The following is a 27,743-nucleotide window of genomic DNA, read 5'->3' as shown; positions in this document are numbered from 1 at the left end:
GAGTGCAGTTGATCAGTCAATTACGAATCCATCTGGTGGTGGTGCTGTCTAACTTATGTTTTCTATCTTGTCAAGTAGTAGGTTGTGGTCTACTTTATTAAATGCCTTACTGAAGTTCAAGTAAATTTTGGTAATGACTTTGTTTGCCTCTAGGTGTTTGCGGATTTGTTGCTGGATTATATTTCTCAGAATCTTCCCTGGTACTGAGGTCAGGGTTTCCTGGATCCATTTTTTTCCTTTTTTGAAAATGGGCACTACATCAGCATTTTTCCAGTCCTCTGGTAGTTCCCCAGTGCTTCAGGATCTTTGAAAGATATAATTCAGTGGTTCTGAGATCACTTCTGCCAGTTCTTTCAGAATCTTGGGGTGTAATCCATCTCTTCCTGGTGATTTGAACTTGTGTAAAGTGGACAGGTACTCATTTACTATTTTCATGCCTATTTTAACTTGTGTTTCTAATCTGCTTTTTATGGTACTGTTTTTGATAGGTTGGACTGTTTTTTCTCTTTGTGTAAAGATGCAAAAAACAAGTTAAGGAGTTCTGCTTTCTCCTTGTTGCTTATCACTTTCTTGCCACTTTCTCCCACTAATGGACCAATCATTTCCTTAACTTTTTTTCTTGTTTTTTACATGTTGAAATAAGGTTCTTTTGGGGTTTTTTGTGTTTTGTTGCAAGCCTTAGTTCATTTTGAGCCTTAGCTTTCCTCACTTCATCTTTGCAGCTTTGCAGCTAAGGTATTTTGCCTTAGTTATATGCCCTTTTCCCACTTTTCATACTTGTCCTTTTTGTCTTTCAGCTTATCAGAGAGTTCTTTTTGCAACCATGCCGGTTTCTTTTGAGATCTCTTATTTTTCTTATTTATTGGTATTGTACTAGACTGGCCTTTTATAATCTCATTTTTAAAGTTTCCCAAGCTTCTTGGGTTGTTTTCTTCTTGAGGATTTTCATCCATGGAATCCTTCCCAAGTTCTCTCTAATTTTACTTAGATCAGCTCTCTTAAAGTTCAAAACTCTAGTTTGGGTTTTTTCTATTCCTTGTGCTTGCATAATGTGGAATTCCAATATTGCACAATCACTCCACCCCAAGGTTCCTGTAACTTCAACGCCTTCTATTATTTCATCTCTGTTAGTGAGAATTAACTCCTATATAGCTGACTCTGTACTTCAGAGGTCTTCAACCTTGACACCTTTAAGACTTGTGGACTTTAGCTTTAGCTGAAGTACACAAGTCTTAAAGGTTCAAAGTTGGGAAACCCCTGCTCTACTTCCCTTCTCTATCTTTTCGGAGACAAAGCTGTCAGCTAGATTTCAAGGGAGGTATGTTTGCGTACTAAACTTTCTGTGTATCAATAGAAGAGAATATTTGTTGCTCAGAGTTGAACTGTGGGATCCTTGGTGCACTGCTGACGTTACCTATTTTAGTAATGCAACATCTGCAAGCTCAGAGGGTACAAAGGATGCACACTACCTGTGTACCTTAGAGACTTCTTGAGCCATATCGGGTAACAAATTTTTTCACTTGGACAACCCATTTTTGGAATTCTTTTTTTAGAAAGGTGTGCCTCTCACACTTTTTCTTTAAAAAATATTGCTAATTAAATATCAGGTAGTTGATTATATTTCATTCTGAATGATACTGTGTTTTTGTAAACCCAGTCCTTATCTCCAAAAATTATTTCTAGAACGAAGCCCTTTTCAAACACATTAATTTAATTAGGGGGCAATTAATGCTTACCTTCTCTTTACAGTCTGAAAAGGCAACAGAAAATGACAACTTCATATAATCAGCACATTTGCATTCAGCTCGGCTTGATTTGTTAGCACACTGTTTGTACTTTCCAGAGGTCTGTGGAAAAGATATCCATTGATCTAAAACTGTGAGATCAGAGAATGACTAAACAGTGATGTGGTATTTACGTTAGTGACATTTTTTGACTATCATTTGTTCACATGTAGGCTCCTAAATGGTAGAGTAGGGACGGAAAGGGATTTGCAACTGCTTTTCAATATTATAAGTGACTTGTAATTTATGAATACACTTGTATATTAACATTGTACATTAACATAATGCATAAAAGCAAGATATTTTAAGTTTATTTAAATCTTTAAAATCATGGCATTCAAAAGACAAACATGATTAATAACCAAAACTTACTTTTGATCCTTCAAAATAATCTCTCATTCTAGGTTTACTTGGATCTGCATTATAAAAATTATCTGTGAGTGGCACAGCAATTCCCATTACAGATGGTGGTCTATAGTTCACCTATATTAATAATAACAACAAAAACTGTTGGGGAATATGAAAATTACTTCAGCATCCTTTTTCTAATCCCAGTAACTTAATTTCCTATGTACTAGTATCATTGTTTCCTATGAAATTACCCTGATTCCACTGAAAGTGGTCTTTAAATTGTGCTACAAATCCCAGTCTTCAGTATAATTTATGTAATCAAATATGTATGTGGAGATTTTTTTTCCTCAAAAATATTAGCCACCTAGTTGATGCTCATGTCTGTAATTATGATGAAGTGTTGTAAGCTCTAGAGAGAAAACTCTTGGATATAGTAATTTGTTAAAAAGCAAAGAAATGAGATGAACAAACCAGCAAATCTCAAATAAACAATAGCCAAACAAAATCTCTAGCTATATATGAGGGAGAGTTGGTCACAGTGCTGCTCTGCTAAACCCGCAGGTTTTTACTTACCAGACTATTGAGGGCAATCCATAGAAAGCAAATGGATTACCTTCAAGAAATACATATACAAAATATCCATCCAATCCACAGCAAAAGAGGGAATAGGTACATATGTAAATATACAAGAAAAATAAAGGATAGAAAACTTTACACAAAACTTAAGTATAATGCACCCATTTGCTTCCCACCACCTCTGGACTCTTACTCCATTTCACTCTTGGGACCCCGGAACTGCTCTTCTGGGATTCCGAGAGTCCTGCTGGAGTTCTGAAGCTTGGCTATGAATCTGTGACCTAAAATTGATGGGATCACCTGGGCTTGGAGTTTGGAGAAGGAAATGCAAAGTGCACAGTTGTTTCTGATGGATCCAAAAGCCAGGACTAGATTTGAGTTGTCCTCTACAAAGAGGTTGAAAAATACGGCTTCCAGCATTTCCCATTTAATCTTCAAAAAATGCTTGAAAATGTGCAGAGGGGAAAAAATGTAACCCTGGAGTAGGCACAACTGCTTTAAGGTGCTATATTATAGTGCTATATGCTAGAGACTAAATCCAAACATTGCACAGTCCTAATGTTTTGTGACAAATAGCTTTGACCAAGAATTTTGCAGTGGCTGGATTTCTGCTTCACTATATAATATGATTGTATGGTTGGGTTAACAGAGGCACCGGCAGAGATCAGGATATGCAAAAAAAATTGCAAGAAAACACAAGATGGGAGATGTTCAGAATTTCTTTCAATGATACTTCTGAACAGATTTTGTTTATTAAATATCTATGCTGCCCATTCACTGATACAGTGACTTTCAATAAAAAGTACTAAAAACAGTTAAAATTATAAAAAAATGAATAGAAAAATTAAAAACCAAAATGATGGGAGGCCTTGGGTGGGAATCTTCTCTACCAGTCAGTCACCACCGGGCCAAGCAATAGAGTCAAGTTCTTGGGTGATGCATAAAGCCAGGAGCATTTGGGTGGACCTCTTCTCTGACAGGAGAATACTCCAGAGGGCAGGACCCAGAACAATAAAGACTTTTTTCCTGGAACCCACAAGCCAACATTCTTTGGCTGATGGGATCTGAAGTAGGCACTTTCCTTGGGAACGAGTGGGGCAGGTTAGTCCTATCACAGTGAGATGGTATCTCAGATAACATATTTTATCATTGTCAAATTGCCATTGTACTTGTACCTTTTTTTTTACAAGTGTCCTGTACTCTGCAACTTTTTTGCTGCCTATACTTCTCCTCAAAATATGGTAAAAAAATCAAGAGGGCAGTTATGAGACTGAAGCTCTGTTTTTATGTTAATTGCACATGCAGTACACATATAAATATGAGCAAAGTTTCAGCAATCCTCTTGTGGCCCACCATCTTGACTTTTTTGATCACACTTTGGGGACCTCACTGTATCAACTGAAAGTTTCTCCTAACTTCTAGTTTCCATATGGAGAGTCAGGAAGACTAGTTACTACTGGAATGATTGTACACTTAAGATTGTCAGAATCTCACCTTATTTACCTCATAAGATTGCTACGGTATGCAATGCTATCTCACAAATAAGCAAAGCACCTATATCTTACCCATGACAAATTTGCTATAGCTGCCTTATCCTTTTTTAAAAACAAAAATAATTCATTTCCTAATTAAAGGAATGGTTGCAATAAAATTCAGTGCCACATTTTGATTCCAGGTGTCTGATTAGATCCATCTCTGAAGCCGTTTAATCTGTGGCTAAAGACCATATTGCTACACCTTTGTTTTTCTGTCTAAAGCATTTTGGAAATATTTTAGTATCCTTACCGGCAGAACCGTCAAATATTTTTTAATCTCTGAATTATTGTATTCGACCGTATTCCATGCAGACAGCCAGTCTGATGGAGACAATTTATAAGGTAGAACATAGTGCATTGCTTTAAGGTAGGAGCAGGAACTCTTCAAGGTTATTACAATACATACAACATCACATAAGAGACTGGCATGTGGCAGAATCACAGCTAAGGTAGTTCTACCCTAGGGATGATAATTAAAAAGCATAATATTAATTCACCCCAATATAAAAGAAATAATTATTATCCCATCATAAAGCTTTATCTATGAAAGCTCAACCATTAAAGTGGTTAAATATCTATGCTGTCCTTCATTACAATAGTTTAAGAATTCTCGGTGGGAGAAATATGTCTTCAATGGTAACGTTCTTTGTACATTGAAATACAGCAAACATAACGCATGCATTTTAAGTGAATGGTTTCATTCAGTTAAAAAGAAACAATAATACAAAAGTTACGTATCTGTTCAAATTTATATATTGTTGCTTTCAGGAATCTTGCAGTGCAGTCCTAGAAATACTTGGAATTTAATTGGGCACAAGATAGTACATATCACAATTTAAAATACAGTAGTTGGAATGGAATAGATGCATTTCCACCTTCACAGAAACTTCTTCAGGCATTCTCCTAGAGGGCAGAGGCTTATGTATGGAGACTGGTGGGTCTGTACACGCTGGGGGAATACATCCTTACCTCCCTAACTGTTCTTCTTCCTATTTGAGCAGAGCAAGATGAGTTCTGCTGGCGGTTTGCTTGAATGTGAGTAAATCTCTATTTCGAATTGTGGAACCTGCTTTATCAACATATGCACTGTAATCTCATGAAACATTATAACATGTTTAAGTACATGTGAGTGAAGTTTCCATTTAAGCTGCCTTGTTTCCACCTGAGAAAATCTGAAGGGACCGAAGGAAGGAAAAGACTTGTTTGCCTGGTGCTGTCTTATTCATTTGAGCATTTTTGGTCTGTTTTGATACTTTTGATCATAGCATCTTCTGGACCACCTGCAGTGTTTGGAGGTTTGGAGAATTGTTTTATAGTAGTTCTGATCTTTACTTGTGAATGGTTTCTATCTGTTGTAGTGGAGATGGAAAGGTTGTCCCATAGCCCTTCATTAAGGTGTACCTCACCCCCTTGCTTTGTAACATTTATATGAAACCACTGGGGGAGTCATCCAATGTGTTGATAGACTATACTATAGTGTACTGTACTATACTGTACTGTACTGTACTGTACTACTTTGTCTCATGAGGAAGATCCTGTTCTGACTTGGTGCCTGGAGACTGTTAAGGTCTGGACAGGAAAGAACAGGTTCAGATTGAAGCAAAGCAAGAAAGAGTTGAGGTTTATACATTGTGGTTCTTCTTTGGTATCAGTGTTATCCCTAAACAGACAGGCATTTCCTGTCCAGGAATAGGGTCATGATTTAGGGCAGAGGTCACCAACCTTTTTCAGTTGATGGACTGGAGGGAAAGGAAAGAGGAAGCATTTTAAATGCACGCGCACAGGGCCGTGAGCATGCACGTGATGCAAAGAGGATGGCACTAGTGCATACATGATACTCGCTAGCCCTTCCCCGTTCTTGCATGGCACAGCACCCCATTTTTGTGCCCTGTGGTGTGGCTCCCTGTTTTTGTGTCCCATGCCGTGGCAGTGTCCCATTTTCATGCCCCATGGCACAGTGGCATCCTGCTTTCTTGCCCCATTTTGTTACCCCACACCATGGTGGCATCCTGTTTTTGCACCCTGTGGCGCATCATCATCTTGTTTTTGTCCCCTGTAGCAAGGCAGCAGCCTGTTTTTGTGCCCTGCAGCCGTGGCGCTAGCACAAGTGGGGTTGTGTGCACGCACATGTGTGCACACTGGGCAGCCTGTCCCGCAGCTTGGTAGCCAGCAGGCCATGGCCCAGTACTGGGCTGTGGCCCACAGGTTGTGGACTGGATTTGTGGATTTGACCAGGAGAGACTAAAATTAAATATGAGTTATTTATGTGCTAATGTTCTTGCAGAACTTGTTTTTCCAAAAGGCCCTCAAAACTTAGTTATTATGCCTGGGGTTCCCAGGGTACTAAAGATTACTGAGATGGTTCCATTGTTGAGCTGGCCATTTTCATCCTTCTTGTTGCCCAGGGTTTATATCTTTGGTTTTTCTAATATTAATAAGAAATTTTACATATTATATATGTGGTTTTTACATTGTTACTTTATCTGATTGTTAGGCAGAGTAAGACAAATATGAAAAATCCCTTTCTTCCTTCCTTCCTTCCTTCCTTCCTTCCTTCCTTCCTTCCTTCCTTCCTTCCTTCCTTCCTTCCTTCCTTCCTTCTGCATGATAATTGGGACTGGAAAATCTATTGTAGCAGGAAGCAGAGAGCTTCCTTCATCCTGGAGTTCACTATCTACCTGTGTGGTGGCAGGAATGGATTGGGAATTGAAGGGATGACAACCACTGGTTGAGAAAACCTGAAGAAGATAATTTGCTTACAACTCTTTGAACTACTCCACATTTATTCTGTCCTGAATATTAATCCATACTAGAATATCTCTGTTATACATGGTTAATACTCCTTTAATATTCATTCCCTGTATTATACCTACTGTATATATCCTACCCCGAGAAGAGATTTCTACTATAAGCAGATCAAATCCAAAACAAGTTCGCCCGGTTCGGTCCCACAGAGTCGGCCTCCTCAGGGTTCCGTCGGCTAAGCAATGCCGGCTGGCGACCCCCAGGGGGAGAGTTTTCTCTGTGGGCACGCCGAACCTCTGGAATGAGTTTCCTCCGGAGCTGCAGATGGCCCCTGACCTTCGGTCCTTCCGCCATGACCTGAAGACATGGATGTTCCAACAATCGGGCCTGGACTGACTATGGTTTTAAATTTGGTTATATTGGGTTAATTGTTATGTATTTACTACATGTATTGTTTAATTCTTTTTTAAATTTTGTATTTTATGTTTTTAACTTTTTATTGTTGTGAGCCGCCCTGAGTCCTTAGGGAGAAGGGCGGCATATAAATTTAATAAATTCAATTCAATTCAATTTATTGTGCCATATGTATTTGATAGAAAGTGCTGGCATAAACATTTGAGATGTAGACACACAGATCAAACAGTTGAGCAAAACAGTTTGTGTATTACCTGTTCAAAAAATTTACTGTGAACAGTGATACTGAATATATAACTATGATTATCATCCCAGTAATCTTTTGTAGTCATATCCAGTAGGTAAGGCCTTCCAATTAGTACTCTCATCAGATACTGATGAAACACTATGAAAGCTGTTGAAACAACAATGAAAATTATATTTATCATTACTATTTGCTTTCTGCAGAATAATTCCACGTAAGAGGAGGAACACCTAGTGCTTTGCAGGCCAGTTACACATATTATAATTTCTGAAAAATAAATAAAGCTAAATAAAGCTGTTAACTGGAGCTAGTAATTACACATTGTTCCACATAAAGCCAGGTTTAGCATTTTACCTCTTATTATAAAGAAATACACATATGATAAACCCTAGTACCACTTTCTGCCCCTATGCGGGTATCCAGTCTGTACAAACAATGAGACATTGGAATCATGCTAGCTTGTGCTGTTCAACTTAATATGAACTTGAATGAATGAGTTCACATTCGTCATGTGAGAAAACCAACACATAACCCTACAATATTTGGATAGTTCTGTACATGCTTCCTACCACGTTTGATTTTCCTAATCCATTTGTTTAGCCCTCTTTTGGTCTACCAGGCCATTCCTTCTACAGTGATATCAGTGCCATAATGTATACCCTATAATTCTCAAGAATCAAAACAATATTTTATAGGAGGAGGAACTACCCTGCCACTCTTGAAACTCCAACCCATAAATACCTTGTTTATAATGATTTAGTACCAAGTTCCCTGTGAATGTGCCTTGGGTAAGAGATAGTTTGGTTGGTGACTATTTTTCAATTGATTGCAATAAGGGAGCAAAACACTTAAACATTAAAACACTTAAAACTTCAATGGTAAGAAAAGGCTTTATGCATAGGGAAGTAAAATCAAATGTACAGGTTTAGAATAGGTGAAACCTCAATAGCAGCAACTGCAAGATAGATCTAGGACTCCTGTTAGACAACTACTTAAATATGAGCCAGAGTGTGCAGCAGCCACCAAAAAAGCCAATGCAACCCTAGGCTGCATTAATAGAGGAACAGAATCTATGTGAAGTTTTAGTTGTTATTGTTGTTGTTAGTTGCGAAGTCGTGTCCGACCCATCATGACCCCATGGACAACGTTCCTCCAGGCCTTCCTGTACCATCTTCTGGAGTCCATTTAAGCTCACGCCTACTGCTTCAATGACTCCATCCAGCCACCTCATTCTCTGTTGTCCCCTTCTTCTCTTGCCCTCAACCTTTCCCACCATTAGGCTCTTCTCCAGTGAGTCCTTCCTTCTCATTAGGTGGCCATTAGGTGAAGTTTCAACTTCAGGATCTGGCCTTCTAAAGAGCAGTCAGGGTTGATTTCCTCTAGGACTGACCAGTTTGATCGCTTTGCAGTCCAAGGGACTCGCAAGAATCTTCTCCAGCACCATAGTTCAAAGGGTTCAATTCTTTGGTGCTCAGCCTTTTTTATGGTCCAACTTTCACTGCCATACATTGCAACTGGGAAGACCATAACCTTGACTATATGCACTTTTGTTGGCAGAGTGATGTCTCTGCTTTTTAGTGTGCTGTCTAGATTTGCCATGGCTTTCCTCCCAGGAGCAAGCGTCTTTTAATTTCTTGGCTGCAGTCCCCGTCTGCAGTGATCTTGGAGCCCAGGAAAATAAAATCTGTCACTACCTCCATTTCTTCCCCATTTATTTGCCAGGATGTCATGATCTTGGTTTTCTTAATGTTAAGTTTCAGGCCAACTTTTGCACTCTCCTTCTTCACCTGCAACAAGAGGCTCTTTAGTTCCTCTTCACTTTCTGCCATTAGAGTGGTATCATCTGCATATCTTAGGTTGTGATATTTCTCCTGGCAATCTTAATTCCAACTTTTGATTCATCTAGCCCTGCCTTTCTCATGATGTGCTCTGCATATAAGTTAAATAGGCAGGGCAACAGTATACACCCTTGCCGGACTCCTTTCCCAATTTTGAACCAATTAGTGGTTCCATATCCAGTTCTCACTGTTGCTTCTTGACCCACATATAGGTTTCTCAAGAGACAAATAACATGGTCTGGTACTCCCATCTCTTTAAGAACATGCCACAATTTGTTGTGATCCACACAATCAAATGCTTTAGCATAGTCAATGAAGCAGAAGTATATGTTTTTCTGGAACTCCCTAGCTTTCTCCATGATCCAGCGTATGTTGGCAATTTGATCTTTAGTTCCTCTGCCTCCTCGAAATCTTGCCTGTACTTCTGGTAGTTCTCGACCCACATACTGCTGGAGTCTAGCTTGTAGGATTTTAAGCATAACTTTACTAGCATGTGAAATGAGTACAATGGTGTGATAGTTTGAACATTCTTTGGCACTGCCTTTCTTTGGAATTGGAATGTAAACTGATCTTTTCCAATCCTGTGGCCACTGTTGAGTTTTCCAAATTTGTTGGCAAATTGAGTGTAGCACTTTTACTGCATCGTCTTTTAAAATTTTGAATATCTCACCTGGAATACTGTCACCTCCACTAGCTTTGTTGTTGCTCAGCTTTCCTAAGGCCCACTTCACTTCACATTCTAAGATGTCTGGCTCGAGGTCAGTGACCACCTCATCGTGGTTATCAGGGACGTTAAGCTCTTTCTTGTATAGTTCTTCTGTGTAATTTTTCCATCTCTTCTTAATCTCTTCTGTCTCTGTTAGGTCCTTGCCATTTTGGTCCTTTATCATGCCCATTTTGCATGAAATGTACCCCTCATCTCTCCAATTTTCTTGAAGAGACCTCTGGTCCTCCCTATTCTATTGTTTTCTTCAATTTCTTTGCACTGTTCATTTAAGAAGGCATTCTTATCTCTTCTAGACCAAATGTGGTCTTACCAAGGCATTATAAAGTGGTATTAACATTTCACATGATTGAGATTCTATCCCTCTGTTGATGCAGCCTAGAACTGCATTGGCTTTTTTGGCAGTTGCAGCACACTGCTGGCTGATATCATATTTTTTCATCTATAAGACGCACCCTTGTATAAGATGTGAGTTTCTCTGTGCTGATCAGCTGTTCGGCAGAGCGCCAAACAGCTGAGCCGGCAAATCCGGAAGTTTGGCCAGCTGACAATCTTGCCCCCTCCTCATTAATGGCAAGCCCACAGGCATGCCATGCACCAGGTGGCATGGCAATCCACACAGGTATGCCCTGGGCTGCAGAGGTTACCATTATTTTTCCATGTATTAGATGCTGCACTTGTATAAGACGCACCTGATTTTTGAACAGGGTGTTTGCAGGAAAAAAATAGCATCTTATACATGGAAAAATACGGTATTTAAGTGATTGTCTCACAATTACTACTATTGAGCCTGGTACCACCTATACCTGTGCATTTGATTTTTCTTGCCTAAATGTAGAATCTTACTTTTTTCACCACTGAATTTCTTTTTGTTAGATAGGACCCAATGTTCCAATCTGTCAAGATCCTTTTAAAGCTTATCTTAAGCCTGTCTTCTGGGGTTTGGGCTATTTCTGCCAGCTTGGTTTCATCTGCAAATTTGATGAGTTCTCATCTATCCCTCATCTCAATCCTTGATGAAGATGTTGAACAGTATTCGGCCTAAAACAGAGCCTTGGGGTACCCCACTGCATGCTTCCCTTCATGTAGATGCAGTTCCATTAAAGACTACATGTTGAGTGCGGCTGGTCAGCCAGTTATGAATCCATCTGATGGTGATGCTGTCTAACACACATTTTTCTACCTTATCAAATAGTAGGTTGTGGTCTACTTTAGCAAATGCCTTACTGAAGTCCAAGTAAACTATATCTACAGCATGTTGTCCTGTCCACTGATTTTGTCACTTTGTCAAAGAATGCACTAAGATTTGTCTGGCATGATCTGTTGTTGACAAACTCATTTTGACTTTTGGTTATGATTTTGTTTGCCTCTAGGTGTCTGCAGATTTGTTGCTTAACTATCTTTTCCAGAATCTTTCCAGGTATTGGTATAAGGCTGATAGGTCTGTGGTTTCTGAGTCTATTCCCCGCCCTTTTTTGAAAGATAGGAATTACATCAGCTCTTTTCCAGTCCTCTGATACTTCCCAGATACTCCAGGATCTTTGAGAGATATAGTTCAGTGGTTCTGCAATCACGTCTGCCAGTTCTTTCAGAACCTTGAAGTATAATCCATCTGATCCTGGTGATTTGAACTCATCTAGGGTGGACAGGTGCTCCCTTACTATTTTCTTGCCTATTTTAACATGTGTTCCTAATCTGTTTTTTTATGATATTGTTTTGATAGGTGAGACTGTTTTTCCTTTTGTGTAAAGACAGATGCAAAAAATGAGTTAAGCAGATCTGCTTTTTCCCTGTTGCTTGTCACCTTCTTGCTATTTTCTCGCATTAATGGATCAATCATTTCCTTGACTTTTTAAAAATGTTTTTTACATGTTTAAAGAAGCTTTTTTGTTATTTTTTTACTTTTGTCCAAAGCCTTAGTTCATTTTGAGCCTTAGCTTTCCTGACTTCATCTTTGCAGGCTCGGGCTATTTGCTAATATTCTGCCTTAGTTATGTGCCCCTCTTTCCACTATTTATTCTTGTCCTTTTTATCTCTTGATTTATCAGAAAGATCTTTGTGCAAGCATGCTGGTTTCTTTTGACAGCTGTTATTTTTCTTCTTTATTGGAATTGTGCTAGACTGGGCTTTTATATTCTCATTTTTTCAAAATTTCCCAAGCTTCTTTTCCAAAGCACTAGAAACAGGACCAGAAGCAGTGGATGGAAACTAATCAGGGGAGAACCATCCTAGAACTAAGGAGAAATTTCCTGACAGTGAAACAATTAACCAGTGGAACAGCTTGCCTGTAAACGTTGTGGGTGCTCCATTGCTAGAAATTTTTAAGAAGAGATTGGACAGCCATTTGTCCAGAATGGTATAGGGTCTCTTGCTTGAGTTGGGGTTTGGGTTAGAAGATCTCCGAGGTCCCTTGCAACCTTGTTATTCTATATTCTGTTACTGTCTAAAAAATACCATACCATAAAAAATAAGACTGCCTGTTCCTATTTCATTAAATTTAAAGGATTGGATAGATGAACTGTGCTTCACAGAGACCTAACATAGCTAGGTGAGGGTTTAATGTTGTTTATGGCGACTACGATGCCAGCCCATCTTTTTCATTAATTTCTTTCAAGTGCTACAGGTAGTCTTTGTTTAGTGACTGCCTTATTGCTAATTGTTCACAATTATAATGATGAACATTTTACAATTTTACATTTATGACTTTTACATTTTACATTTATGACCTTCACAGGCCTGTAAAACAAAGGAAAACTGAAGTAAGATCACAAACACAATCACAGCTTTAGTTAGCAATCATTTTGCTTAACAACCCAGTTGCTTGTCCCAATTGTGGTCACTGAATAAGGACTGCCAGTATTACCTTATTTAAATGCTATTGATTCCAGTTACTTATGCTAAAATTTTATTACAATAATCTTACATTAAAAATGATAAGAGCTTGAAAGACAATTAATGACTAATTAGGGAAGGATAGTATTTTTTTCCAGTGTGGAGTCAATTACCAGCTAATAGATTTTTCTTCAGAAGGTTGTAGTTGAAATTTTTCAAACTTTTCTACAAATTGAAAAGTAGATGAATGAATTAAGCATTTCAGAGTCCTGATATTCCTATTTTGAACATTTTAAAGATATAAAAGGCAGAGCTGTATATATTCATGGGCTCAAATTGTCTACCCATGAATAGCAGTGAATATTTGCATTGTTACTAAAAACATACATTTAACAAATTAATATTTTCATACTTTAAAAACTTATTGTATACATGCTTATAATACATTAAGAGTTTAAAGAGAGAGAGATACATATATAATTCTAATGGTCTTACCAGTATTAACTGGAGTTACTCTGAATGAAAAATATAACTTTTGTCCAAGATCCAGGTATTTAATGGCATGGAGTGGTAGATCATCAAACTGTTGTATTACATATCTACATGTGTCAACTACAATTTTCCATTTTCTACCATTTGTTGTGCCAAAGTCATACAGAAACCAGTTATCAGGTGGAAAAGAGTAGTTTAGAAGCATTTTTTCAGGCAAAGTGATAGTTCCTAAAGCGTTAAGATCATCCAACACCGTAGTGATAAAGAAACTGCTAGTGCCTGGAATCACCACTGTCTTTTCAACATCAGATGCCTTAAATACATTAGTACCTAAAACAAAAAAAATCACACAGGGAGAAGCACAACTGTCATTAAAAATGAGTTGACGTTATAATGAATAAGGCTAATGTATTCAAAACTAGTTACCCGACCTATGCCAGCCTCACTTAGTATAAGGAATCTTAGATTTTATACCTCAGTAAACAATAAATGACAAATTTTAACCATAGTTTACCAGCCATATACGGTAGCCCACTCAGATTAATTTAGCCTGCCATTCTTCTTTCGAATGAGAAAACAAGCAAAAAAAACCCCCCACAAAAAACCCTACAGGCTTTCTGGATGCTAAGGATGAAAGCCTTCTGCCTTGGGTGGCTCAGAAAATGGTAAATATGTGGGGGGAGAGCCAGGGTAAAGTCCTTCAAATTGACAATATGCTAAATGAAGTTCTTAACCACTATGCTGTTTCAGCAGCACTGGTAAGGTAAGATACTGTAGAATCTTTAGAGTGCATGATAAGTTGTGTTGGATATGTTCACTGCCCCGAGTTATTTGTAAAAACAAAAGTGGCAGGGCATAAATAAACAAACAAACAAATATTAGCTCAATTGAATAGGTGATCCTCTGCAAAGTAACCAATGAACTAGTGAGGATAGCTCACAACAAACTGTCGCCCAAATTGCCCAAAGGGTAGCCCAAATTGACAAACGGACTCCAAGAGACAATATTACTTGGAATTTTGGGGCTTCATTATTAGCCTTTTAATAAAGATGATATTAGCATTATTAGCATGGCATCCGTGCCTCATTCTGAAGTTCAGAAAACCATGTTTTCTTTATCTAAAAAAAAATGTGGTCTAAAAAGGACTATAGCCACTTAAGTTGTCATTCAACCAAAATCAATTTTTCAGACTCAGAAATGCAAAGATATATGAATAAAACAAAGTGTTTGAAGGAGGCAGACAACTGAGCAGCCAGGAGGAGGTGAATAGAATAGAATAGAATAGAATAGAATAGAATAGAATAGAATAGAATAGAATAGAATAGAATAGAATAGAATAGAATAGAATAGAATAGAATATGTTGGGAGGAACTCCCCCCCATTCCAGCTTTTCCAGCCCGGATTCTCACAAGCGGCGCAGAGGAGAACAAATAGAAGGTGAAGCCAACTACTGGAAAGAGAGGTTTAATCATGGAGATTAAATTTGAGTGACAATTCAGCATGAATCCCCGGCTAGCTCTTATATACCCTTTCATGGTTTTCAAAACTGTCATTTCTGATTTGTGAGTTTAAAATTGTCATTTCTGACTCGTTGGTCAGTGTCTATTGATGGGTTAATTTCTTTATCAATTCTGTCTAGGAAAATGTTAATCTTTGCCCCAGGAGGGATCCGGCGTGATTTATTTTATTATTATGTACCTTTTAGTGTTTCTATTTTAATCCTGTCAATCTCAATTGCTGCTAGTGGGTTCTGCATTCCTGTGGTTTAGACTTGATAGTTTGTAGCCAGTGTGTGTTAAGTGTTTGTTTATTTAGCCTCAGCCTGCCACTGAGTCAGACTAGTTTGTATTGGGTTCTTCCTGTATTTGCCAAGGTATTTTCTTGTGGTGAGGAGGGGGTGTCCTGCTCTCATAGAATAGAATAGAATAGAATAGAATAGAATAGAATAGAATAGAATAGAATAGAATAGAATAGAATAGAATAGAATAGAATAGAATAGAATAGAATAGAATAGAGCTGGAAGGGACCTTGGAGGTCTTCTAGTCCAGCCCCCTGCTCAAGCAGGAGAACCTACAATATACTATTTCAGACAAGTGACTGTCTAGTAGTCTCTTCTTAAAAACCTCCAGTGACGGAGCGCCCACGATTTCTGGAGGCAAGCCGTTCCACTGGTTAATTGTCCTCACTGTCAGGAAGTTTCTCCTTAATTCCAGGTTGCTTCTCTCTTTGATCACTTTCTAACCATTGTTTCTTGTCCTGCCCTCTGGTGCTTTGGTGAATATTCTTTGGAGAATAAATGCTATCTGATAATCCCTTGGGAGAGAACCCATTGTAAAGAAATGGTACAGGGGAAAAGCATGCAATTTGATACACAAGAGGGAATGTATGGGCATGGGGATAGGGTGGGGAAGCCTCAAAGGTTACCCACTTTGTGAGAAAATCAACTAGACTGCAGATAATGGAATCACATGAAAAAGAACAAATCAAGACACAGCTCGTACCTAAAGCCGGGGTTGGGCTTTATGGAGAATAGGGAATTGATCCTGAAGACCTGCCATTTACTGCTTGCCATTTTTCTCTGGGTCCTGAGAAATGTCAGTTCTGATAGCTTAAAAGTCTTAGCAAAATAAACACCTGAGAGAACTTGCAGGATTAGGACCCCTGATCATGTTCAGAAGACATTGAATGTGGTTGTGAGAAATCATAATTTGGAATTTTAGAATGTTTTCAAGAGATTTGTTAAACTGGAATTTGACCAATGGTATCCAGCTACAAAGGGAATATCATTCATTTTGTATAACAAAACATTATGGCTTTTAACATTATAAGCATGCCAATTTTTTTCCTTATTCTTATAGGATTTCAGATACCACAGTACCACACTTAATGCATTAAAAATATGCCTGTTCAGAATTTAGAAAATGCTGGTTTTTAAGAGAAATATAAGCAAATTCAGAACCAAGAGTTCTTCATTATCAAGCAATTGACATACCTGCAGTAGTAAGTTGAAGTTGATATGAAGTAGACTTAGGTTTAGGAGGAAGAATGATTAAAGTATTTGCTGTACAAGGGCTGTCAATTATAGATTCAATAGGAAAATGTTCCAGAACATCTACCAGGATAGACGATACAACTCCTGCAGGATTCATACGTGTGAAGACTGTGTTAATTGTACCTGATCCTCCTGGCCTTAAAAAAAGTAAATATTATTATCTTGATAGATTTGTCCCATTGCATTTTATATGTACCACAATTACAGCTTTTCATATGTCATTCTTCTCTCAGAAGCCCTGTAGATCTGGTCCTGCTTTCTGCTTTGGGCTAGCACGTGACAGTTTCTGCTGCTAACACCTGTCTTCTAAAGGGGTTCCCACTGGGGGAAATAACCAATCCTTGGTTCTCTGTAGTATAAGAGGGGGAACTTGATCTTTAATATTCAGATTAAAAACTTTAGAACAAGCTCCGTGATAAATAAACTCATCCTCTGTTAATTGGTGTTTAGTGGAGTTCAGCATGATGTCAGTTTTAAGGGCATCTCCATACTTTTCACTGCTGCAATACTCGCATAGGATTTGTTTGGACTTGTTTTTTCCTCCTGAATTATATTGTGCATAAGGTAAGGGACAAAGCTTGAGGAAGAGGAAGAGAAGTTTGAAATTATTTGTCATTGACATGTCACAAGGTAACATTTTATCAATAAGTTTTAAGAATTGATGGAGGTTGTGTCTTGGCTATTAGAGGAAGGTAGAACTTGGAAAGGAACTATGTTAGTATGAAACTTTAACACAGTAATTTTTAAATCTTCCAGCCCCCAAAGAATATCAACTAGTTCTTCCTCAGAAAATTGTCTGACAGAGTTTGACTTAAAGTTTCCTCTATAAGCTGTTCAGATGATGACCTTATTAAAGATTTATTAGGGGTCATAATATCTTTTCTTTTCAAAGTCATCATATCAAGCACATTGTGACCATCGGTGTTCTCTTCCATTTTATGGGTAATTGGATTTTTTTTAATTAAGCAGCAGTGTTCTGATATATAGGTCAAACAACATATTTTGGATAGATCTGAAAACACTCCATGAATTTGCTTACTTTAAGTAACATTAATATAATAACTGAACTTTTATCTTTAATTATAATGAAATTTCTTGCAAAACCTATCAATTACTTCCATTAATCTGCAACATTTGGATATGGAGAAGCTGACTCAGAGAAAATATTATTGTTTTATAGGAGACTCGTTATGTTTTGAAATGGAAAAGTTTTCAGCATTAAGCACTATTTTGAATGGTTGCCAAACTTGCCCAAGGAATAGACCCATCAAATAACATATTAGCATATGTGTGTCTTTCTTTACATCGGTATCCATTTCTTCAGTCATGTGAGCTCTTATAAACCTTCTTATTTGATATTCTGGTCTCTTCCTTATTCATACTGACTTATTCATACTAACAGGAGAACCAAGGATGGTTGAAATTTCTCAACTATATCTGATCGTTCCTGAAAGATAATAGGCATTGTATTTGCAGTCAACAGACTTTAACTTATCACCAAAGCCATCAAACAGGACTGTGGCATAAAGATCTTAGGTAAACAATCATTTTCCTGACTAGTTTTGGCTTCCATTTTCCAGTATTTACAGAAATTAAATCAGTGCCAAAGGCTTATATTGGTTACATAATGGGAATAGAAATAATTAATCTACTCTTACTAGAATACTTTCTGTAGTTGATAGCAAATCCCTAATCCTCAGTTGTTTTGAAGTTTTCCAACATCTTATCTACCCTGAATTTAGTTTTAATCTTTCTTCAACTCCCCACACTAGAAAATTTTGTCACAGAATTTTTTTAAAAAAAACTGTTGGTGTCTCAAACTATTAACAAGAAAAGTGGGGAAAAACTGTAAAATAATAAATTCAAACAGCTAAAACCTAAAAGATTTAAGTTGACATCTTTCTTAAGGCCCCCTCCCCCCAAATCACTATTTTAGTACATGCACATTTCTGTTAAACAGCTACTAAGACCCAATAGTAAAATACTAAATGTAAAATACAATGTAAAATACTAAAATAAAATCTTCAAAACTTTTTTTTTTAAATAAAAACGTTTTTAAATATTTTTTTAAAGTCACAGATATTCACACCTAGCATTAAGAGATGTGAAATCTATGACTTTTGTTTTACACACAAGGCCTTTGTTCCACATTTTGAGACTCAAAAGCCCCTGAGGATCATGCCTGTGAAATCTAATGACACTTGAGCATTTTAAGTGGCACATCATTTCATTGTCTTCCTTTTAAAATAAGAGCTAATATAGAGAAGTCCCTCCCATCCTCAAGAATAGCTGAAAATATCAGCCCTGCCCATTCTGGACCTTTAGTGGCCTGTAAAAAATTGCTACTGTTGTGCTGGCCATCCAACTATGTATGGTTCTCAAACCACAGTGGCTGGGTTCATATAACATGCTGAACCAAAATCAAATAAATCATATTATACTTTACCATAATGTACAAACCAGGCTTCTATACTCTAATCAAAAAGAAATGTTAAGGGGGTCATGTATAGTCTCAATTCTGCATTACTGGAATAATTTAGTGTCAGAAGCTGACAAATGTGATTTCATTTTGAAATTATATAACAACAACAACAACAGTTGGAAGGGATCTTGGAGGTCATCTAGTCCAACCCCCTGCTCAGGCAGGAAACCCTATACCATTTCAAACAAATGGCTGTCCAATCTCTTCTTTGTGCCAGGTCTGTTAACACTTGCCAGATATATTACAGGTTCTTTTCCTTAAATCTGTATTTTAAGAATGACTGCCATTTACTTTTCTTAGGAAACGGACAATGTTTTAAAATTAATAATACGAATAATTAAAAAACCCCAAATAATTTATTTTTAACAGGTGGTTCTTAAAGCATATGCTGTTGGTATTTACTCATAGTCTATGCGTTTTCCACTGTGTAAGTTGGAGAATGTTGGTATAGTTTTTGGTGGCCCGTGGTGAAAAAACAGCATTTGTTCTTCAGTAACATAATGTGGAGATAAAGGTTCATCAAAACCTAAGTCAGTCTCCTGAAACAAAGTGAAGAAGTAATTATTTGGTTTCTTTATTTAGATGTACAATTTTTAACTATTTTAGGGGGGAAATCTAAACTGTTCTTGGTTAACAATATTGCATATTGACCACTCATTCTTATATTCAGTCCATATTCAATTCCTATTTATTCACAACCAATTGATTCTTGACTCTGTCTCTTCTTGTTTTGCCATGCAAATACCATTTAACCAACTTGGTAAAAGCTATTTTGTTGTATCCATCTCTTCAATAGATTTCATATTGGCACAATCTATGTAGCTGATATCAGGGGCCTGACCATCTCATATAAACATGACAACCTGTGACAAAATCACCTTGTTTTACATAGGGCTCATGGCTATGGCTCATGAACCAGCCAAAGGTGATAGAAAGCATTCCTGTCATCATCAGTAGCTACAAAACCAGAAAAATCCTAAATGTTTGCCTGGTCCTTTAATGGAAGATTATCCTGCTCTGACTTGCAGCAAAAGGTTTGCCCACCGACAGTATTAAAATGACTTAGATTTAGGAGTGAGGAGCAAGATAACCAAGTATTCTGATGCTATCAAATTGCTCAGATCAATAAAATAAAAGATGAATTGCAAAAAGTTCAGTGATGGAAATGTAACGTAAGCAAATGTAAAGCGATGCATGCTCATCCATAAATCTCTGATTTCATATATGCAGTAATCCAGAGCTGATAGTGTTATGTATTGCGTTGGTTTGAAGCACGAGGCGAGACGAGCAGGTGAAAACAGGAACATGCTTTATTGAGCTGCTGGAATAAAAGAGAGCTGTGCGTGCGTCCGCACCACTATTTATCAGGATGGCCACTAGGTGGCAACCAATAGGTTTAAAGTACTACAGTTCCCGCATAAATCAGCCAGTGGCTAAAGTTTGGCTAAAACCCCCAAACTGACACCAGGTATGCGTGCTGCTGCAAGGCCCTGTTAAGGGTACATTTGTAATCAGCACAGATTCTGGTTTCCCCATTGGCCTTAAGTGGCATGACAATGGGAGTTTCCCACTCCCCCCATCTATGGGCTGTAAGATTCTCTGGTTTAGTAGCTTGTCCAGCTCAGCATCGATTTTATGCTTAAGCACGAATGGCACTCTGCGGGGCTTGATCCTTATGGGTGTTGAAGCAGGATCAAGCTTGAAGGCAATCGGAGGACCCTTGTACTGATCCAGGCTAGTGTCAAACATGTCCGTGAACTCCTCGCATACTGATGCCAACTTCGCCACTTGTGTCCGGTTGATCCCTATAACTTGGATTCCCAGGACATCAAACCAATCAAGGCCTATGAGATTTGTTCTCTGGCCCTCCACCACATCCAGCCCCCCCCAAACCCCTTGAACTTGATGGCCAATGTGGCCTCACCCTTGATGGTGACTGGGGAATTCTGGAAGTCGGTAAGGAGTATGTCAGATGGCCTGAGCTTGGGCCACCACTTGCTGCGACTGCAGACTTGTCTGAAAATATTCAGAGAAATAATTCACACCGCCGACCCAGTATCCAGCTCCATCCTGCAAGGAATGCCTTGCAGTTTGACCTGAAGTCGAAGTTTAGGTTTGAGGGGCCTATGAGCTCCTGTGTGGCAGACACTTCTGCAACTGGAGCAGAACCCTACTCTGAATTGTCCCGGGGCCCTGGTACCCCTCCTTGGACTGTTGTGCTGCTTGTGGTCCTGTTGGTGACCCCAACAGATGGATGCGATGTGGCCTGCCTTCCCACAGGCCCGACACGTGGCCGTTCTGAATTTGCAGTCCACTCGCTGATGGCGGCCTCCACAGCCCAGGCACCAAAGAAAGGGAACTGCCTTCTCAAGAGTGCTTGTGTCCTTGTTGTGGTGCTTCTGGACCTTGTCAACTTGGTTGAAGTTGTCTTCTTCCAGTAGTTCGGCATCTTCGTGGTGGACTGCTTCCTCGTGCATTGTGCTTTTGGCGGGCCGCATGGTTTTCACAGTGCCACCGGCAGCTTCGTCTGCCATGACTTTTTTGACAGCTTCTTGGAGTGAGAGAGTTTCATTGGCAAAGAGTTTCTGTTGCAACTCTCTGCTCTGAATGCTGAAAACAAGCCTGTCCCGAAGCCTCTCCTCGAGGTCCGAAAACTGGCACAGCCGTGAAGCTTGTCTCAACGCTGTGATGAATTTGGTGGCTGTTTCACCTGGTTGCTGAACACACTGTTTGAATGTGTGTTGCCATGCTATCACCGATAGCTTTGGCTGGAAGTGCTCACTAAGTCTTTTCTTCAAGTCCATGAATGCTACGGACTCTATCTGGGCCGGCGCAACAAGATTCTCTGCAATATCAAAGGTGGCTGGGCCGCAGATGCAAAGGAGGGTTGCAGCCTTGAGGCCATCTTCAGAAACCTGGTTTGCTTTCAAGTAATTCTTGACCCGTGCAATGTATGACGACCATCTCTCTAGGTGAGTGACGTCAAATTGTTCTAGTTTTCCCGACCTTGACCATTCTGGAAGGTCTTTGCAATTAGAGAGTCGTTTCTTCTATCCTGCTTCCCAGTTGGCCCTGGAGCTGGGCTGCACGGCCGCATGGTCACTAGCATGGGGACTAGCCGACCGGAGGGTCGCTGGCCTCACCCTAGTGACTTGTTGCAGCTCTTCGCAGGAAGCAGGATCCCACCTTTGTTGCCAGTGTTATGTATTGCGTTGGTTCAAAGCACGAGGCGAGACGAGCAGGTGAAAACAGGAACATGCTTTATTGAGCTGTTGGAACAGAAGAGAGCTGTGTGTGCGTCTGCACCGCTATTTATCTGGATGGCCACTAGGTGGCAGCCAATAGGTTTAAAGTACTACAGTTCCTGCATAAATCAGCCAATGGTTGAGCAGGAGACTCTAAGTCTGTCTAAAACCCCCAAGCTCTTACACAGGCAATCATTAGCAGCAATCACAGACACGTGAACTTTGCACACAAGAAAAAACCCCAATACATTACAGATAGTAAAATCAGAAAATGGATATTACATCCTTGGTTAACATATCAAAATGTCAAGCTACTCTGCAACAGCAAAGCCAAATTCCACACTTGGAGTTATTAGAAAGGAAAATGTAAGTAAAACTGCCACTTCAATGATACTTATATAGAGTGTGATGGCTCTTGAGATACTATATATTTTTGTGGAGCCTGCACCTCAAAAAGCATATTGATATCACGTCATGTACTGTATATGAGCATTTAGACAGGTATTCTAAAGAATTAATGGGAGCTAGTGTGGATTTATAACACATAAATCATATTAGACTTGGTTGTAAGTCAAGAACTATGTGTACAGATGGAATCCTTGAAGGTTATGACCATTCCAGAGTCCTTCTAAAGTCACATTTAATATTTCATATCCAGGTGTAAGAAAAATTCTAGGTGAATTTAGATCTTAAAATTTTACTATGTGTTATAGGACTCAACTGCAAATTTAATAGTTGCTGAAAATACTCAAAAAATTATATGATTCAATAAAAGTCAACAATTTCTAAAACTCTCACTAATTTCTAAGAAATCTTTAAACAAGTTTTGTCATAGCTTTGGCTTATCTGCTGTTCGTACAATAAATTAGTTAAATCACATTTTAAGTACCTTTAGTATCTAGTTCAAGGGTAAGGCAACCTTGGCTCTTTTATGACTCGTGGACTTCAACTCCCAGAATTCCTGAGCCATTCTGGGAGTTGAAGTCCAAGAGTCATAAAAGAGCCAAGGTTGCCTACCCCTGATCTAGCTGGAAATAATTTCAGTGTATTTAGGCTATGTGTTTTCAAGGAATCACAGTTATAAGTAAATATGCACTTCATACAATCAAATTGAATAACCTTTACATAACCCTAACATTTTATAAATCATCTTTAGTAGTATACCAAATAAATGATAAATGTCAAACCTGCATTAAAGTGTGTATATCCATCACAGAAACTGACAAACCGTCTTCAGATGTGCTATTAAAACTTATATGACTCAAAATTCCCAGGTGATCAAAGTACATGTTGAAAACACCAAGCGGCATTGTTATAAGCCAGGTATGTGAAATTACTCCTACACAAAAAAAAATGTGCGTACCCCATCTTACTATTATAAACTCTATGACTTCACACAGTAGTATTTTCAGCAGATATTCAAAAATAACATTTCTTCTAATCAAACCAAGTGTGCTCTATGTAATCAGGAAACAAGATATTTGATTTAGAAAGAAGTGAATGTAAATGTTTTACTCCATAGATCCATGTTGGTTAAAGCAATAGTGTGGATACCTGCAGCATAGTGCTCAACCTTAACAGAATACACAAGCCCTTCCCCCATGGCAAGGGGATATCCACATGGAGGGTATGTATTCAGATAGGAAGATTTTTATTGGCTAGATGCCCAGTTTGATGACAGCATCTAGCCAATTTATACTGATCCTCAAAAGCTACGCAGATTGAATAGGAGCTCATCTGACAATACTGTACCAAAGTTATAAGCTAGATTGTAAGTAAAAAAAAAGCCTGGAGAAAATCATTGTCAAACCATTTTTATGGCATTGACAAGAAAACTGCAAGATTGTATTCATGAAATCACCAGAGATCAAGCTCAGCTTGAAGGAGCCTACTTACTTTACTCAATAATTAAAGTTTGAAAGAGAAAGAAAGAAAAATATTACCGTAATATAATAATTTATGTGTCTGGTACACAAAGAGATCAGGTGAGGGACTCCTAGGAGTAGTCAGGCCTAATTCTGATTCTGATTCTCTCTTTAAGATGATGATATAAGTGCATAAAATTTCCTTAGAAATGTCACATCTTGTGATATGTGATATTTTGGCCCTATCTCACACATCATCACAGCTGCACTATTTACGCTATTTTCTAGCTATCAAATAATATTTTATGTACACATTTGTTCAGCTGGTCTTTAGAGAGCTTAAGCTCATTAAAAGCTTCTTAGTTTTAAACCAACAAGTGTTTTATCTTAACAGACTAATACAGTTATTTCTACTTACAATAAATACATTCTAACCTTTTTTACTTGCTATTCTTGATATTTCAGTATTTGATGTTTTATTGTTCCATATGCCAATGGGGAAATGCAACAATTTGCATCAGGTCATATGTTGAAAGCTTCTCAATTCAAGAATAATTTTAATTTTAAAAGAATTTCTTACCTGCTTTAGTATAATAAATATTTGCCTTGTCTGTAACAAACACAATTCCTTGAGTGTAAACACATGAATCTGTGCTTACAACAGTCTCATTAATCAGTTTAATCAAAAGTATAAATGTGTTGCCTCCATCAAAAGAACCCCACACCTGAAAAAAAGAGACAAAACTGAATATACTTTAAAATCACAATGACTTAAAGAAACTTTTAAATTACTTTGTTGGGGCTCAGAAGGAAGGTGTGGTTGGAGGAATTCAGAAATTAGGACCTTTTAGTTAAGCTAAGAAAGGAAAAAAATGTCCCAGAAGATGGCACTGTTTCCATACTATTATAAAGAAAAGGATAAGGTTGGGTCGGATTTAGTCACCAGGAGTTCACTTGACTCAAAAGCACTTTTAGATTTATTTTACCATATATTATCGAAAATGATAAATATAAGATTACAAGTCCCTTCAAGAAGTTTTGTTTCACAATAAAGCTCTAAGACAGGGGTGTCAAACTCAATTTCATTGAGGGCCACATCAGCATTGTGGTTGTCCTTGGGGGGCCGGGTGGGTATGGCCAGGGTGGGCGTGGCCTACTGGGTGGGTACAGCTGGAGTGCGTATGGACTACTGGGTGGGCATGGCCAGCTCTACATCATCGGCATCAAGGGTGCCTATGGGGGCCTGGGCAGGAGTGGGGACAGATCTGGGGGTCTCTGGCAGAAGGATGGTCTCTGGGCTAAGGCCAAGGCAGCGGGGACCGTTCCCTCACTGTTTCCAGGCTTCGGGGGCCACATGAAACCACTTTGCAGGCCAGATCTGGCCCCCGGGCCTTGTGTTTGACATGTCTGCTCTAAGATCATGAATGCAGATAAACAAGTTCAAAGTAGAATTATTGAATGTAATTAGAATGTGATCTAAAGATAAATGTTTGGTCCTCTTGCCTGAGGACAATAGCCAAGCAAATGTATTTAACAACATAATAAAGACACAAACAAAACAATACCACAGAGAAAAACAAGAGACCAGCATGGTTGTACAAACAGTCTCTGACAAGCTGAGGGATAAAAATGACAAATTTAAAAAAAATGGAAAGAGAGGCCTATAACTAGAGCAGAAAATCAGCAAATAGCCTGAATTCATAAAGAAGGAATCAGAAAGGCTAAAAATCAGAATGAACCAAGTCTTGGAACAAATCCGCAAAATAACAATATGTAAGGAGTGGGAAGGAAGTCAAGAAAATAGTCAGTCCACTAATGGAAGAAGATGGTAAGAAGGTGACAGTCAGGAGGAAAAAAGAGAGCTGCCTTAATTCCTTCTCTGTGTTCTTTTTGTCTTTATACAAAATGAAAATATAGCCCAATCTATCAAAAACAGCACTGTGTGAAAGGCAGAACTGGAATGCAGGTTGAAATAGGCAAGCAATTAATAAGAGAACACCTCATTTGAACTATGAGTTCAAATATCTGGGACCAGGTGGTTTAGATCCCAGGTTAGTGAAGGACCTGGCAGATGAAATCTTCCAGAGATCCTGGAGCCAGAAGACTGGAAAATGCTGATGAGGTTTCAACCTTCAAAAAGAGTAAAAAAATTGGATCCAGGAAACTACAGACCATTCAGCTTGACATCAATACCTAAGAAAATACTGGGAAAAGATAATCAAGCAGTGGATTTGTGAGCCTCTAGAAAGGAACGTGGTGGCTCAGTAGATTAGGACGCTGAGCTTGTCGATCAGAAGGTTGGCAGTTTGGTGGGTTGAATACCGAGTGCCGCATAGCAGAGTGAGCGCCTGTTACTCATCCCAGCTTCTGCCAACCTAGCAGTTCGAAAGCATGTAAAAATGCAAGTAGAAAAATAGGGACCACTATGGTGGGAAGGTAACAACGTTCCATGCGCCTTTGGCGTCTAGTCATGCTGGCCACATGACCACGGAGATGTCCTCGGACAAGCACTGGCTCTTCAGCTTTGAAATGGAGATGAGCACTGGCAAACTAGATTTACTTAACCATGTTACTAACTTAACAATTGCAGTGATTCACTTAACAACAACAACAATAATAGAGTTGGAAGGGACCTTGGAGGTCTTCTAGTCCAACCCCCTGCTCAGGCAGGAAACCCTATACCATTTTGGACAAATGGGTGTCCAATCTCTTTTAAAAAACTTCCAGTGTTGGAGCATTCACAACCTCTGGAGGCAAGTCGTTCCACTGATTAATTGTTCTAATTGTCAAGAAATTTTTCCTTAGTTCTAGGTTGCTTCTCTCCTTGATTAGTTTCCATCGATTGCTTCTCATCTTGCCTTCAGGCATTTTGGAGAATAGCTTGACTCCCTCTTCTTTGGGGCAGCCCCTGAGATATTGGAACACTGCTATCATGTCACCCCTCATCCTTCTCTTCATTAAACTAGACATATCTAATTCCAGCAATCATTCTTCATGTGTTTTAGCCTCTAATCAAGTGGTGGGATTCAGCCAGTTTGCACCACTTTGGCAGAACCAATAGCTAATTTTTTGTTGCCCAGGCCCAGAATGGACTGTTGGAAGCGGCATCCACACAGAGAACTGGTTGTTCACATATTTGAATCCCATCACTGCTCTAGTCCCCTATTCAACTTTGTTGCTCTTCTCTGTACTCTTTCTAGAGTCTCAACATCTTTTTGCATTGTGGCAGCCAAAACTGGATGCAGTATTCCAAGTGTGGCCTTACCAAGGCATTGTAAAGTGGTATTAGTACTTCACGTGATCTTGATTCTATCCCTCTGTTAATGCAGCCTAGCACTGTGTTGGCTTTTTTGGCAGCTGCAGCACACTGCTGGCTCATATTTAAGGGATTGTCCACTAGGACTCTGAAATCCCTCTCAAAGTTACTACTATTGAGCAAGGTACCACCAATATTGTACCTGTGTATTTGGTTTTTCTTGCCTAAATGTGGCAAGCAAGGTTGTAAAATGGGGCAAAACTCATTTAACAAATGTTTCACTTAGCAACAGAAATTTTGGGTTCAAT

At 38.8% G+C, this 27,743-nt stretch overlaps 1 protein-coding gene across 1 annotated transcript in view; it reads right to left on the bottom strand.

The window, feature by feature from the left end:
• The window catches only part of CATSPERB (cation channel sperm associated auxiliary subunit beta), a gene marked incomplete at its 3' end in the record, with an annotated part of 62,000 nt that overhangs the window by 9,766 nt on the left and 24,491 nt on the right, over window positions 1-27,743 (bottom strand). Inside the window, exons 12-20 of the mRNA XM_083349666.1 lie at window positions 24,760-24,904; window positions 21,115-22,037; window positions 19,472-19,608; window positions 16,528-16,724; window positions 13,539-13,865; window positions 7,660-7,799; window positions 4,497-4,706; window positions 2,157-2,267; window positions 1,737-1,847 (exon numbers count right to left, since the gene is read on the bottom strand). Coding sequence (XP_083205792.1) covers window positions 1,737-1,847; window positions 2,157-2,267; window positions 4,497-4,706; window positions 7,660-7,799; window positions 13,539-13,865; window positions 16,528-16,724; window positions 19,472-19,608; window positions 21,115-22,037; window positions 24,760-24,904 — 2,301 coding nt within the window. The remainder of the gene's footprint in view (window positions 1-1,736; window positions 1,848-2,156; window positions 2,268-4,496; window positions 4,707-7,659; window positions 7,800-13,538; window positions 13,866-16,527; window positions 16,725-19,471; window positions 19,609-21,114; window positions 22,038-24,759; window positions 24,905-27,743) is intronic.

Source organism: Vipera ursinii (genome assembly GCF_947247035.1).
Source record: "Vipera ursinii genome assembly, chromosome: 1".
Taxonomy (NCBI): Eukaryota; Metazoa; Chordata; class Lepidosauria; order Squamata; family Viperidae; genus Vipera; species Vipera ursinii.
This window is presented reverse-complemented; position numbering and strand designations above follow the sequence as displayed.